The sequence below is a fragment of the Xiphophorus couchianus genome, chromosome 2 (genome assembly GCF_001444195.1).
Source record: "Xiphophorus couchianus chromosome 2, X_couchianus-1.0, whole genome shotgun sequence".
Classification (NCBI taxonomy): Eukaryota; Metazoa; Chordata; class Actinopteri; order Cyprinodontiformes; family Poeciliidae; genus Xiphophorus; species Xiphophorus couchianus.
Genome location: NC_040229.1, coordinates 24,650,496 through 24,664,403, shown reverse-complemented (window position 1 = coordinate 24,664,403; position 13,908 = coordinate 24,650,496). Strand labels below are relative to the sequence as shown.

At 43.8% G+C, this 13,908-nt stretch overlaps 1 protein-coding gene across 2 annotated transcripts in view; it reads left to right on the top strand.

Moving 5' to 3' along the window:
- The first annotated feature begins 128 nt into the window (after positions 1 to 128).
- The window catches only part of LOC114160393 (filamin-C-like), a 31,916-nt gene continuing 18,136 nt past the window's right edge, over positions 129 to 13,908 (top strand). The window contains exons 1-16 of one of the 2 annotated variants that reach the window (XM_028042976.1): positions 129 to 915; positions 4,241 to 4,489; positions 6,314 to 6,411; positions 7,423 to 7,573; positions 7,882 to 8,000; positions 8,113 to 8,190; positions 8,938 to 9,100; positions 9,197 to 9,397; positions 9,570 to 9,677; positions 10,280 to 10,417; positions 10,583 to 10,709; positions 10,794 to 10,930; positions 11,712 to 11,905; positions 11,987 to 12,100; positions 12,219 to 12,362; positions 12,510 to 12,633. In XM_028042976.1, the coding sequence (XP_027898777.1) occupies positions 540 to 915; positions 4,241 to 4,489; positions 6,314 to 6,411; positions 7,423 to 7,573; positions 7,882 to 8,000; positions 8,113 to 8,190; positions 8,938 to 9,100; positions 9,197 to 9,397; positions 9,570 to 9,677; positions 10,280 to 10,417; positions 10,583 to 10,709; positions 10,794 to 10,930; positions 11,712 to 11,905; positions 11,987 to 12,100; positions 12,219 to 12,362; positions 12,510 to 12,633 (2,521 nt within the window). In that variant the 5' untranslated portion in view covers positions 129 to 539. The remainder of the gene's footprint in view (positions 916 to 4,240; positions 4,490 to 6,313; positions 6,412 to 7,422; positions 7,574 to 7,881; positions 8,001 to 8,112; positions 8,191 to 8,937; positions 9,101 to 9,196; positions 9,398 to 9,569; positions 9,678 to 10,279; positions 10,418 to 10,582; positions 10,710 to 10,793; positions 10,931 to 11,711; positions 11,906 to 11,986; positions 12,101 to 12,218; positions 12,363 to 12,509; positions 12,634 to 13,908) is intronic. The other variant, XM_028042985.1, reaches the window with a different exon arrangement.

Below are 13,908 nucleotides of genomic sequence, written 5' to 3'. Positions count from 1 at the left end.
TAAAAATAAGGCGCATGCCACAACTGTTGCGCTGCTAGGGGTCTGACCAATCACAGCCCCCGCCCCACTCCCCGAGCCAGACTCCCGTTTTCCTCATGGATTAACAAATAGACCATGATCACAGACGCAGAGTGACGCAGCCCGGGGCCCCTTTATAAACCCCATCTCCGTCCTCCTCTTTGCATGCAAGTTAAACAATCTCTGCTCCAGCTCACCTGCCTCTAAATCCACTACTTTTTTTTTTTTTTCTCCAAGTACAATCCTCACAGGACAACTTCTCCAGAAGGTGCCAAAAGAAGAAAAGCCTCCTGATTTATCGGATCATTTAACCCCCCAAATCACCGCCACGAGAGGGATTCTTTGCATCTGTGTCTGAACAATCCTTGCTCAGTCTCAACTGAACTTTTTCCCTCTCGCTCTTTTTGCCATCGACCCGCTAAAAGTTTCCATCGCAGTTCCGCACACGGGTGTCACCGCCGAGCTATAAAAAAAAGAAAGAAAGAAAGTCAGAAAAGAAAGCGGACGCGGACAGGGCCGTCATGATGAGCAACAACTACGGCGAGGACCAGCTGCCTCCGCAGTACTACCAGGCCACGGACTTCGGGGACGAGGAGGACGACGAGATGCCCGCCACGGAGAAGGACCTGGCCGAGGACGCGCCGTGGAAGAAGATCCAGCAGAACACCTTCACCAGGTGGTGCAACGAGCACCTGAAGTGCGTCAACAAGACCATCACCGACCTGCAGAGGGATTTCAGCGACGGCCTGAAGCTCATCTCGCTCCTGGAGGTACTGAGTCAGAAGAAGATGTACAGGAAGCACCACACCAGGCCCAACTTCCGCCAGATGAAGCTGGAGAACGTGTCCGTGGCGCTGGAGTTCCTGGACAGGGAGCACATCAAACTGGTCTCAATAGGTGAGCTGCTATGCTGGGGTTTTTTTAATTTATTTTTTTATACATCATTTGAACATATATAGATTATTGATTTGATATTTAGTGTAATCAGGCGTGCATTTATGGAATGACCTTTCTCTGCAGGTAATACTGCAAGTCTTTGGAGGTCATCGTGTCTCTGATATTTATTTATACATCTAGTTGCTAATTTCCTCAAAAACAGCTGAGCTAGATTGAGTGCAAAATTGGGGCATTCTAACAAAGTGTTTTTCCATTTCAATCAGTCCTTCTCAAAGGACATGGATGCAGCTGAGATTACCACTGTTTTATGCAACATGAATTTGACTTTTTTTTAGGTGTTATTGAAGGGTACAGTTTAATTATGGGTCCAATATTTACATGCTTAAAGTAAAAAATACAAAATAAATAAAATTAAAAAAAACAACTACCAGAAAGGCACCTAGAAGTCAGAAAGTTCTGAGGTTTCTCATCAATCCTGATCTATAAATCCAACCTGGACGCCTTGCAATTAAAAACTTGTTTTGAAAAATAGTTTTTTTGTAATTTTTCCTCTTGAATTGTGTCCGGTTAATCAGTCGCACTATTCTGCGTAACCTTCTTCGGTAAACACTTTGGTTTGGTGCTAAAAAAAACCAAAAAAGATGCAGGGAAATTATCAGGTAAGAACTTCCTCTGGAACCAGTTTATGCCTGATTTGATACCAATTATTGGCTCACTATCGTTCACTATTGTGGTTACTATGCTTGTATTTACTCTACCAATAATTAATGGCATAATTTCTTCTGAGTACTCAAACAGTTTGAGAACCATAGCTCTACACCATGCCACTGCATCTCTAGTTTTTTAAGCATCATCGTACCACTGGAAGGTAAACCTTCATCAGTTTGAAGTCCTTTGCAGACTCCAACAGGTTTCTTTATTCGGGCTCCACCCATCTTCCAATCAGCTTTAAGTATCCTCACTGTAGTTGCTAAATAAAAGTAATCCCAAAGGATGATCCTACCATTACCATGTTTCACTATTGCAATGGCATTTACAGAGTGATGTGCTGCATTAGACAGATTGAACATCGTGCTGGTCACGTTTAGATAAGCATGCTGACCTATAATTAGCTGTGGAATCCAAAATGAAATATAACTCATAAAAAAAAGGTATAATCGCCTCGGTGTTTTATTAGTCCAGGTGCCAGGCAACAGAGACGTGGCTTTCAGAGGCCTCTGCGTTGACAGTGTTGAGTTGAGGGTCAGGATTTTATTGGAAAGTTACTGCAGGATGTGTCACCGAGGTCGCAGAGTTGGATCGGGTCCCTTATCCAGCGGCTGCTCTGCCAGCTTGATCTGACTCCTGCTGCTGCAGTGTGCTGAGCTATGGGCTGGAAAAGTATCAAGGTTGTGCTAATGAGAATGATACAGTTTTTAACCAGATGAGCATTAGTCTCACTCACACATTCACAAACACAGCTGTGTCTGGCAGGTCGGGGCGGGGGAGGTCCCGTTTTGGGCGATCTAAGGCCATCGACGGCACTTGTGCATATCGGGCACATTAAGTCCGTTGGGACTGTCACACAGGTTGTATTAGTTTGCCATATATGTGCTATTCGTCACATATATGGCACATATATGCAGAATGAGTTGAACATACGAGTCAAACGGCTTAAAAATTTCATCAAGCCGGCTTTTCATTTCTTATTGGTTCTGATCGGAACCAATAAGTTAAAATTTTGATAAAAACAAAACCAGATTTGTCAATGGATAAAATCATTTAAATAAATGCATTACGACTAAGAACTCCTTCTGTTATTGGTCTTTAAATGCACTGACCCACAGCGTGTACTTTGATCTGCTCTGTTTTAGTCTAATTATAATCGGATATAGATCAGGCTTGATGCTTGGATGACTAAATTAGGATAAATGGAGTTCCCACATTTTCTGTTTAGGACCAAACTTTATCAGACAACCTGCAGGTCCTTTTGTTTCTAATTTAAAAGAATCATAAATGCTCAAAATGGGAGTTTTGATTTGAAAAGCACCAATTGTCTAGGAAGCACCTTTTAAAGTTTGACAGTATTTATATGTTTCAGTGTTGCTCCCACATTTCAGTGAAATTCCTGGCAGGGTTGAGGTTTTGGCCGTCGGATTGTGAAGGAGAGACCCCCCGCACACCCTTCCGGTGTGTGTGTGTATACCCACACTGCAAATAGCCAGATTCAATCTCCAGCCCCAGCTGCTGATCACAGGAGAGCAAAGGTCACAATCACAGATTACACCTTAAACACTGCTCCTCACGGCTAATGAGTCTCATGCTTAATATTCTGCTTGGCGCAGACATCCCCGCTGTACAGCCTCACTGGCCCTAGGTCAAGATTGCTTTGACGGAAAAAAGGTGTGATCATCAAAGCGCCGGCATTATACTCCCTGGCACACTCTAGCGAGAGAAGGGAGCCCCCCCCGAAAATACAGTCTTGAGCCTCGCTGCATCGGGGACGGCAAAAAGAATCGCCAGTTGCACATGTGTCACGGCGTGTAACTAGATACCGTTTGATGGATGCCTCTTTGGCCACACGGTCACCCGTAAAGCCGGACAGACGTTGCTCCCACCTGTCTCTGCCAGTCGAGCAGCGACACATCAAACATAACCGTCTGAAAAGCGAAGCAGGCAACATTAAAAACCGCCCTCAGTTAAGCAACTTTGTTAATCATCGAAAAAGTAGAAGAAGGGGAAAAAAACCCTTAAAGTTTCCAACTCCAGAGGTTGTAAATGTTTGGCTTTAATTGCTGAATTTCAGCATCCGAGTGCGACTCAGCGAGCCTCTTTGACAAACTTTTTTCCCCTCTGAGAACTTTTGGAAATGAGCTGCGTGGACACTGCGAGGGGACTCTAATCTACACCTATTTGATTTATCTCTCTCTGGCGCAGCAACTTTAGGGAGGTAATTGAAATCCAAGTGGCATTTATGCAGAGAGGAGGATCCATTTCTCCACACATCCTCAGCTGTCACTGCGTTCAGAGTGGACTATTGTGACTGCATGACAAACTGTCACAGGGTCTTCAGCCAGACAGCTGTCTTGGAGAAAATGCCTCGAGGAGCAGGGGGGTTGGTGGGTACGGGGGGCTTGTGAGGAGTGCTGCATTCTTTACACCTCTGTAGCTAGTCATCTTTTTTTTTTCTTTCTTAAAATAGAGCGGCCGTCTCTTAAGAACTGCAAGGGAGAGAGATTTTCAGAAAATCTTTTGCATTAAATACTTCAAAATACATTTGATTGTCCAAATGTGTGCATCGGCTCAACCCTTCATGAACCCCATTGTCTCTGTTGTCTCACCGCAGACAGTAAAGCCATTGTGGACGGGAATCTAAAGCTCATCCTGGGCCTCATATGGACGCTCATCCTCCACTACTCCATCTCGATGCCCATGTGGGACGACGAGGACGACGAGGAGACCAAGAAGCTGACCCCCAAGCAGCGTCTGCTGGGCTGGATTCAGAACAAGGTGCCGCAGCTGCCCATCAACAACTTCAACCGCGACTGGCGAGATGGGAAAGCCCTCGGAGCTCTGGTGGACAACTGCGCCCCGGGTAAGGAGCTCAAAGTGACAGCTGGAAATGCTGAGTCAGAAAATGTGCGTCGCAGTTGCCCTTTGTCTGCTTTAACCCCTTATTGACACCGGTGTCCTCAAGTGTTTTCTGAGTGACAGTTAAGGAGTTCAAACCCCACTTTGCGATCTCAGGTCACTTTATAAACAGGTAATCACTGATCACCGTTCAAATATCGTCGTCATAGAGTGTCTATTTTGGGTTTCGTTGCATTAAAAAGGGGGTTTCTGATTGTGCTGGGAGAGTTACCCTGTCAGCTGTTCCATAATAACTAAACCATTTGACTTCCAGTGTTACAAAGCCCACAGGCCCAAGTCTGGCTTTAGTGTTTATAGCCTCGGTGCTGCACAACACTCCCAAATTTAGGCACCATTCCTCCTCTTCCATCGAGGGGAGTTGAGGGAGGCATGAGGGGGGATGTTTGGCTGCAACAAAACGCAGCGTAATCTGGCATAGGGAGTTGCTTAAGCCTCAGATCCAATGACCACAAGGACGCTGAGTTGATCAACGGCCAGCCGAGGCTTTCGCCTCCAACAATGAATGCTAAAGAGCGAGTCCTCCCTCGGGTTTGCCTCGGCGAGAGCAAAGTGGGGGAGTAAGAAACGTGGAACACCGTGTTTGACTGTGTTTATAGGAGCCATTGATCTGAGGAGACGCATCTTTTAAACACAGTGCTGCTGCAATGACCATACAAGGTCGTTTTTGTCTCATCTGCTGGTGTTAAGACAAGATGCGAAGGAAGCTGCGGTGGGTGCAGGGATTCTGTACAGTCTGCAAAAGTCTGGAACACTGTGGGATATGTGTCACCCACTGGCAAATTGATCATGGATTAAACATTTGCACTTATTCCCTATACTATTGTATAAATGTTGTAGCAATTCATCCATACTTTCTTCCTTTGCAAAGTGACCGCTACAGAAATACTTGACGTGATTTCATTGTGAGATTTAGAACTTTGGAAATTGTGGTCTGAAATTCTGTCAGAAACACTAAAGTTCTGATTTAACTCAAATTTATAAAAGCATGTTCACTAACCAGACTATGACAAAGCTGAACAATAGGATATAGATAATTCCTCTTTTGTTTTATGACCATATATACAGTAGTTCTTCTTTATGTTATGTTTACTGCTACAGAGTATAGACCCACTAATAAGTTAGAATAATATTGAAAAACTAATTTATTTCAGGAACCTTATCACTAAGTTCGATTAATTACACAAAGGTGAATGTTTGAATGCCTTTACTTCTGCTAATTATGATAACTTTCATCATTTTCATATTGCTTCAAACCAATAAAAAAACTATTTTTAACAACAGAAAGTACTTTAAGTCTGATAAACGAGACTCATATTCTAATTTATTGAATATGATGCACTACTCAGTTTTTTTTTGTTTTGTTTTTTTAAAGAAACCCATGTGTCCAGTGGTTCTGTGTCAATATTGATCAGATCATAGCATTCTGTGGTGCGCTTTCATTGGCCCTCTGAGTGAGAGACCACTCCATTGCCAGCACTAATCCAATTTAGGCATTAGCAGCCCGGAGCATGCGAGGCTCGGCCGCAGCGAGCGCACCGCTGTGTCTGTCGAAGCTGCCTCTTGTGAATTCCCGATACAGACATCCGCTGTCACACATACAGAATCGCTTGCAGCAGGGCAGCGTGGGTAAGGTCAGCCAGTCTCGCAGTGCTATACAAGCGCTGCAGAGATAGCACTGACAGCCTAAGTGGCCTTTTTATAGCGGCTGCCCTTCGTTAGACCGGTTGCACGCCTCTTCCTAATTGGCCTCTTTTTGCGTTCCTGCTAGGTCTGTGTCCCGACTGGGCGGGGTGGGACCCCAATCAGCCCGTGCAGAATGCCAGAGAAGCCATGCAACAGGCCGACGACTGGCTGGGCGTCCCTCAGGTAAGATCCGTCCCAGGTGCCAGGCGCGGCTCGCCGCTCAGCACCAGGAGACTGATCTCATTTAGGAACAACAAACAGAAGCAGGGATGTTTGCTCTGTTCTCTTTAAAGTCAAGAATGAAATCGCAGAAGAAGCACAAAGCAACCCAAAGCAGCCAATAGTTTGCCAGTGGAAACAATTAATAAAAAAATATTATTAATTAAAAACAGGATTATGTTTGAGGCTGGTGTTTTCCCAGGATAACATCCCGGAGAATGAAATGAAATATTTATTACCCAGCTCTGCCTCCCTCCCTCCACCCCCAACCCCTTCCATAGTCTGTTTTTTTTTTTTTTTGTACCTCTCGGTAGGCGATTGCATTTTATTTGGTAAAGTTCACGAATTTGTTGTGAGATTTCTCAACACGCTTCATGCCAGCAACTAAATCATGTACATTTGTAAGCGTTCCCCTGAATAACAATGGGCACCATGCGGGCTGTTTACTTGTTTTGCTAAGAGACGTTGTTATCTATTCCCAGTGAGCATTTGCTTGTGTTAGATAGCCAGCGGTGAACTGTCACGGCTCTGCAGGCCTTTGGGTGGGTGGGTGGGTGGAGGGGACTGGAATCCAGTGTGGTGTTGTTAAGTAGATGTGGGGAGAGGTCTGGCTCAGGATAAATTCCCCCATGGTGGCTTAACCCTGTTGTCCTAAGGTTAAATATAACCGTTGTGAAGCGTGGCTTTGTGCCACTGTGCGATACACAGGCAAACAAGTGCCTTAAGAGAGAGAGAGAGAGAAGTCAGAGGTGGAGAGAATAAATACGTTTAATCCTTAAATCCAATTCTATTATGCCGAAAGAGTAATCCACACCCTTGTTGAAAATGACATACAGTTCATTTAAGAATCAGTTTTCATTTGTTTTTGTTTTTTTTTTCTCTTTTTAAAAAAAGTGAAAACCAAAGCATCTCTTTGCACAGAAACATCCTGGGCAGTTTGACCAATTAACCCCTGCAGCACATTCTGGGTTTCAGGTGATCGCCCCTGAGGAAATCGTGGACCCAGATGTGGACGAGCACTCGGTCATGACGTACCTGTCTCAGTTCCCAAAGGCCAAGCTGAAACCCGGCGCTCCTCTAAAACCCAAGCAGCTTTTCCCAGACAAGGTTAAAGCCTATGGACCAGGTATGCAAGCTAGAGCCTAACCTTTCTGTCCACATGCAGAAAAGTTAAAGAGGGTAAATTGTCAGTAGAAGGCACCGTATATGAGCTAAATTTAAAATGTCAAAGATTTTGTACGGTAATATTTTGTCTGAGTCTTCCTGAAACTCTGTGCCCTCCTTCCTCACGTAGAATCGCTCAATTCTGTTAATTTTTTGAAAGAATAATATATTTGAGATTTTAAATTTTTTTTTAATGATTTCCTGTTTCTGAAAAGCTGCCTTACCTAAAGCCTCTTCTCTCTCTCGTCTCTCCTCCTGTTGCATTTCCAGGTATTGAGCCTCATGGCAACAAAGTCCTGCAGCCCGCCGTGTTCACAGTGGAAACTCTGGAGGCGGGCAGCGGGGAAGTCTTGGTGTTTGTCGAGGATCCTGAAGGACACAAAGAGGAGGCAAGTCATAAATCTCAACATCGACGTTCAGCTGACTCTTCAAGTTTTTGCGAAGTGTGGCATCTTTTCTTGGGATTTAATTTTTTGACTTTTTTTTTTTTTTACTCTCTAGGCCAAAGTTAAGCCCAACAAAAATAAGAACGGAACCTACACTGTCACCTACCTTCCAAAAGTGGAGGGTGTCCACAAGGTAAGAGCAAACTCACAGTTCTTTTCTTATTAACTTAAGGGTTACTAATTAATATATTTGCAACATAATTATTTGGCATTACTTTTATTTAGGACAATAAACCCCACGAAAGAACCCAAATAACATGAGTATTATACCGTATTATCATTAAAATAGCACTTATCTTATAATCATTATCACTTGAGCAAAAATAATATTATTATATCAGTATATTCAGTGTTAAATACAGACAAATAATAATGTTTTTTTCAATTACAATAGCAATATCAATGCCTTTTTTAAATAGAAAATTGGACAGTATTGCTGTCATGCCAAACTGCCAGTGTTTAGTATAAAAAAACATGAAAAAATAGAAGTTATTTTAGAAGATAAATAAATACATGTTTTTTCTTTCTTTTTTTAACATTATGTGATTGAAATTTAAATGTATAAGTGGGCAGAAATATGTCATTCTGTGTCATGGTATACCGTACATGTGCTTTTCTCATACTTGTGTAAAAACATGAAAGTGCGTCAGGAAAACATTGTTAGAACAGTGATCTTATGCTCTTTTAATAACAATTTTTAACATCCTATACAGGAGAAATGTTTAGTGATGTGGGCAACCTGTCTAATAATCTTACACCCCCAAATCTTGTCGTGTCTTGCCAGAAATCGAGGCATGTTTTTATGGGAAACAGACCTTGGATTCCACAGGATTTCAGACTCGTCTTTCATTTCCCTTCCCTTCTTCTTCTTCGACTGTAGGTGAAGGTGCTGTTTGCAGGTCAGGACATCGACAAGAGCCCCTACTCCGTCAATGTGGCTAAAGCAATGGGCGACCCAAGCAAAGTGCACGCCCGGGGCCCAGGTTTGGATGCTACAGGCAACGTGGCCAACAAGCCAACCTACTTTGACATCTACACAGCTGGTACTTACTAAAACACACTTTATTCACCAAAACTGTTTATAAAAAAAACCCCTTCCTTTACTTGGTGCTAACCCTGTATGTCTTTGTCATGCTCAGGCGCTGGTACTGGTGACATCAGCGTGGTCATCGTTGATTCGCAGGGTAAAAAGGACACCGTGGAACTCATCCTGGAAAATAAGGGCGACAGTGTTTTCCGTTGTACCTATCGCCCGGTGCTGGAGGGTCCTCACGCCATCCACGTGCTGTTTGCTGGACAGGAGATCCCCAAGAGCCCTTTCAATGTCAACATCGCGGAGGGTGAGCCATCCGTCTGCGTTGTATATTAACTGTCAGACAAATCAGATTTCTTAGTGGGCAACCTGGTGTCAGGGCGATCTATCTGTCACAATTTTCCGTCATTTAGTTTTTGCCCTGGAAACAGCCGAGCCTTCCTCTACTGTCCGTAACCCACGCTGTCTGTCATTTCTAGCTCCGGCAGTTGCTCCTCCCCCAGGAGCTCCTCTGCAGATAGCTCCTCAGTCAGTGTGCACCCCTCCTGGAGCGAAGGGTGTCCCTCCCTCAAAACCTGGCCGTCCAAGTTAGTATGCATCTGATAGGAGGGGCTTGTCAAACCATCCCAGCGCCATCCTTCCTATGCCAGGCTCTGCGCTTTCCTGAAACTTAAGGGCGCCGCAGCGCAACGCCTTGCTTGGTTCGCTTGTTCCGTCTTCTCGCTGCTTGGTGGCTCAGTCCTGTTCAGAAACCGTCAGTGTTGTACAAATAGTTCCATAGACGTAGAGTGTCTTTACGTTTGCACTTCTGTGAATTGCTGCTTTCTTCCTCGTTTCGGTATCTCTGCTTGTGGTGTTGACATGTTTGTTTTCCCATCATGTCTAAAGTTTGCATCAGCCATCTCTCCTTTTCAAAGCCTGCCTTCAACAGTTTTAAGTGACTTGACTGAAATGTTGTCGGATGCTCCTTTCTGCACCGTAATGTGTTAGTTTATCCCTTTGCGTTGTGTATCTGGTCTAGTGTGTTGTTCCAAAAAAAAAAAAAGCATCATTGTTGTTTTCAGCATTTTTTCCGTCAGCGTTTAAAGACTCTCCAGTGAATTCAGCTTGGATACTAACATTACTGTCAAACCGCTGTCCCCGTTTCCCTCCAAAAAATAATTTTCTCTCTTGCACTTCTTCCTTTCAGCCATAAACCCCAACGCTTGCAGAGCTACTGGCAGAGGACTCCAGCCTAAAGGCCTGAGAGTGAAAGAGGTGGCAGACTTCAAAGTTTTCACCAAAGGAGCTGGCAGCGGTGCCCTGAACGTCTCTGTCAAAGGACCAAGTGAGTCACACAGACTCCCTTTTCTCTCCATCGCTTTCTTCTCTTTCCCTTTCTTAACGTCTTCTGTAGTTTGAGCTCGGTGTCTGAATGTTTTACTCACATCTGCGTATCACGCGGTTCTGAGTGAAGAGTCAGACTGTGCTAAACCTCTGTGTTCATCCTCAGCTGGAGCGGAGGAGCAAGTGAAAGTGCGAGATGCCGGGAACGGGGTGTACGAGTGCGAGTATTACCCACTGACTCCCGGTAAATACACAGTGAGCATCACCTGGGGAGGCCAGCCAATCGCGCGCAGGTAGGATCCCGGCGCTGCCTTTAGCCTCTTTGTCCTCATCTATTATCAAGCTTAAGCCGAGTGACGGTGTTGTGTGCATCACAGCCCCTTTGAAGTGGAGGTGGGAGTCGAAGCAGGTTTTCAGAAGGTGAGGGCCTGGGGCCCGGGTCTGAAGACTGGCATGGTGGGAAAATCTGCTGATTTTGTGGTCGAAGCTATCGGCACTGAAGTTGGAACTCTGGGTAAGACTTTCAGCTTGTCAAACTGTTCTGAAGCCTCTTGCGGGCACACTGGCATTCTTTTAAAGTTTCTGTATATACAACACAACCCCACACAGAGATTGTGAGGTGTAAAGAAAATTATACACCTTAGTTAGAAACTAGACTCAGCATGTGTGCAGTTCTGTCTTGGTATAAATCCAGCAGTTCTGAGAAGACCGTAGAGGTTTGCTGGAGAAACATTAGAGAACAAACAGCATCGTAGAGAACACAGCAGCTAGCTCAGGGATGAAGTGAAGAAGTTTAAAGCGAGGTTAGGTTGTAAATCAACGTCACCAGCTTTGGATATATCAAAGAGCTCTGTTCAGTCCGGCATCTGAAAATGGAAATAGTGCGACGCAACTCCAAACCTCCAAAGTCCAAAGGGCTTGAATGAAGAACAGTTATGAATAATTTTCTATGATTTCCATTTATTCTATAGTCGTTGGGTATATTTTATAATCACGTGTTCCTGGAAACTGTAAAAAGTATTTTGCTTTTTTGTAAAATTACTAAGCTTATTATTTATTTGTAGTTTGATACAGACTAGTATTTTGGACAACGTCAAAGACACTAAAACACAGATGTATTCCTAAGCTGACAGGAAGTCAATCACTGTAAAGCTAATAATATCTCTGCATAGAGCCACGGCTCAGACAAAATACATGAAAGTTTGTGGGCGAAACGAGACAAAATGTGAGAAATTTAATGTGCATACTTTTGCTAGCCAGGCTTTTTACGGCCTCTGAATGTTAAATTTCCCCAGGCTTCTCCATCGAAGGCCCGTCGCAGGCTAAAATCGAGTGTGATGACAAGGGCGACGGCTCCTGTGACGTGCGCTACTGGCCCACCGAGCCCGGCGACTACGCCGTCCACGTCATCTGTGACGACGAAGACATCAAGGACAGCCCCTTCATGGCTCACATTCTTCCTGCTGTTAACGATATTTTCCCAGAAAATGTAACTCCTGTTCCTTTCAGTATAAAACCACATTTCAAGAACCTTTATTTGTTGCATTTAAAACAAAACAAAAAATTGCAGGTAAAAGCCTACGGACCAGGCTTGCAGCCAACTGGGGTCATCGTAAACAAATCCACAGAGTTCACCATTGATGCCCGCATGGCTGGGAAGGGCCACCTGAAGATCTATGCCCAGGTATGGAGTTGCACACACGCTTTCAGAGCCTTTGTTTTTATTCTTAGGGATGTGGCATTTATATTGCATAAGGCTGGTACACAGCAGAAGTGACTGCGAGGCTTGTGTGTCTACCCAGGACGCCGAAGGCTGCACCTTCAATATCAAGATCACAGACAGGGGAGATAGCACGTTCGTGTGTGCCTACACTCCTGTCAAACCCATTAAACACACCATCATTATCACCTGGGGGGAGGCCAACGTGCCCAACAGCCCCTTCAGGGTAAGATACATGCTCAGCCACGGATACGGCATGTAAAATTAAATCAATCTAATGCGATGACACTTTACCAAATATAAAGTAAGAGGACTGCAGAAGTTGCACTTCACCTCGCCTGCCTCTGCTTTAAGTACACTGTGAATTCATTAGGTGCTGGTTGGAGAGGGCTGTCATCCCGACAAAGTCAAGGTCTATGGGCCCGGAGTGGAGAAGACGGGGCTCAAAGCGAACGAGCCGACGTACTTCACCGTGGACTGCAGCGAGGCCGGCCAAGGTGAGCGTGCACGAGTAGCTGATGTGAGCGGTTAGGAAAGGCTCTCCTGGGTGTTGGCTGGCTGAAAAGTTTCCTCCAGCTTGTGATTTATAAAAAGGAGAACTGGAGAGTCTCATGCAGCACAGTATACTATTACTGATACAAAGGTATCAGTAATGCTCTTAGCTGGGAAATAAACCAACAACAGTACTATGGGGATAAACACATGATCAATATCAATAGATAATACCTTTGAAAGAATATTGAATAATTTCATTGAACTCCGATCCAGAACCAAACAGCATTGTGGGGGATGTAGGCAGAAGAAAAGGTTTAGCTGCTCAATCTCCACGACCAGCTGAACTAGCTTCCTCTTTGGTAAATAAACAGAACGTTGTGAAGTGGAAAGAAAAAACTAGAAAATTTCGGAAGAAATTTAGCCGGGGCCTGCCAAGGCGCGCCCGTGGGTTTGGGCCCGGCGTTGTCACGCCACAAATTGGCATCGACGCTAAAGAACGCCGCAACGTAATCAATAGCATGCGGAGAACCACAAGAACGTTAAGTAAGGCGGACGTGCACCATTCAGTATGATTTAAAATTTTGTCAAGGCTTTTATTTTGGAAGTTTTGTTAAACTTCATTTCAAAGGGCCAAACTAATCCCATGCGTAATAGTCCTTGGGTTAAAATAGTTATATAATGCTCAAAACACAAGTAGTTGATGTAAAAATATTAAAGGCTTTTATTTTGAAATGTTTGTTAAGCTTCATTTCAAAGCGCCAAACTAATCCTATGTTTATCAGTGCTTTGGATGAAAAAGTCAAATAAAGCCAAAAAGAGCAATTACGTCATGTAAAAATATTCAAGGCTTTTATTTTTGAAATTTTCAGTATGCTTCATTTCAAAGGGCCAAACTAATACCATGTGTAACAGTGCTTTGGATGAAAAAGTCAAATAAAGCCAAAAAGAGCAATTACATGATGTAAAAATATTCAAGGCTTTTATTTTGAAATTTTTGTTAAGCTTCATTTCAAAGGGCCAACCTAATCCCAGGAATAACAGTCATTGGATAAAATCAGTTATATAATGCTCAAAACACAAGTAGTTGATGTAAAAATATTAAAGGCTTTTATTTTGGAATTTTTGTTAAACTTCATTTCAAAGGGCCAAACTAATCCCATGTGTAATAGTCATTGGGTTAAATCAGTTATATAATGCTGAAAACGCAAGTAGTTGATGTAAAAATATTCAAGGCTTTTATTTTGAAATGTTAAGCTTCATTTCAAAGGGCCAAACTA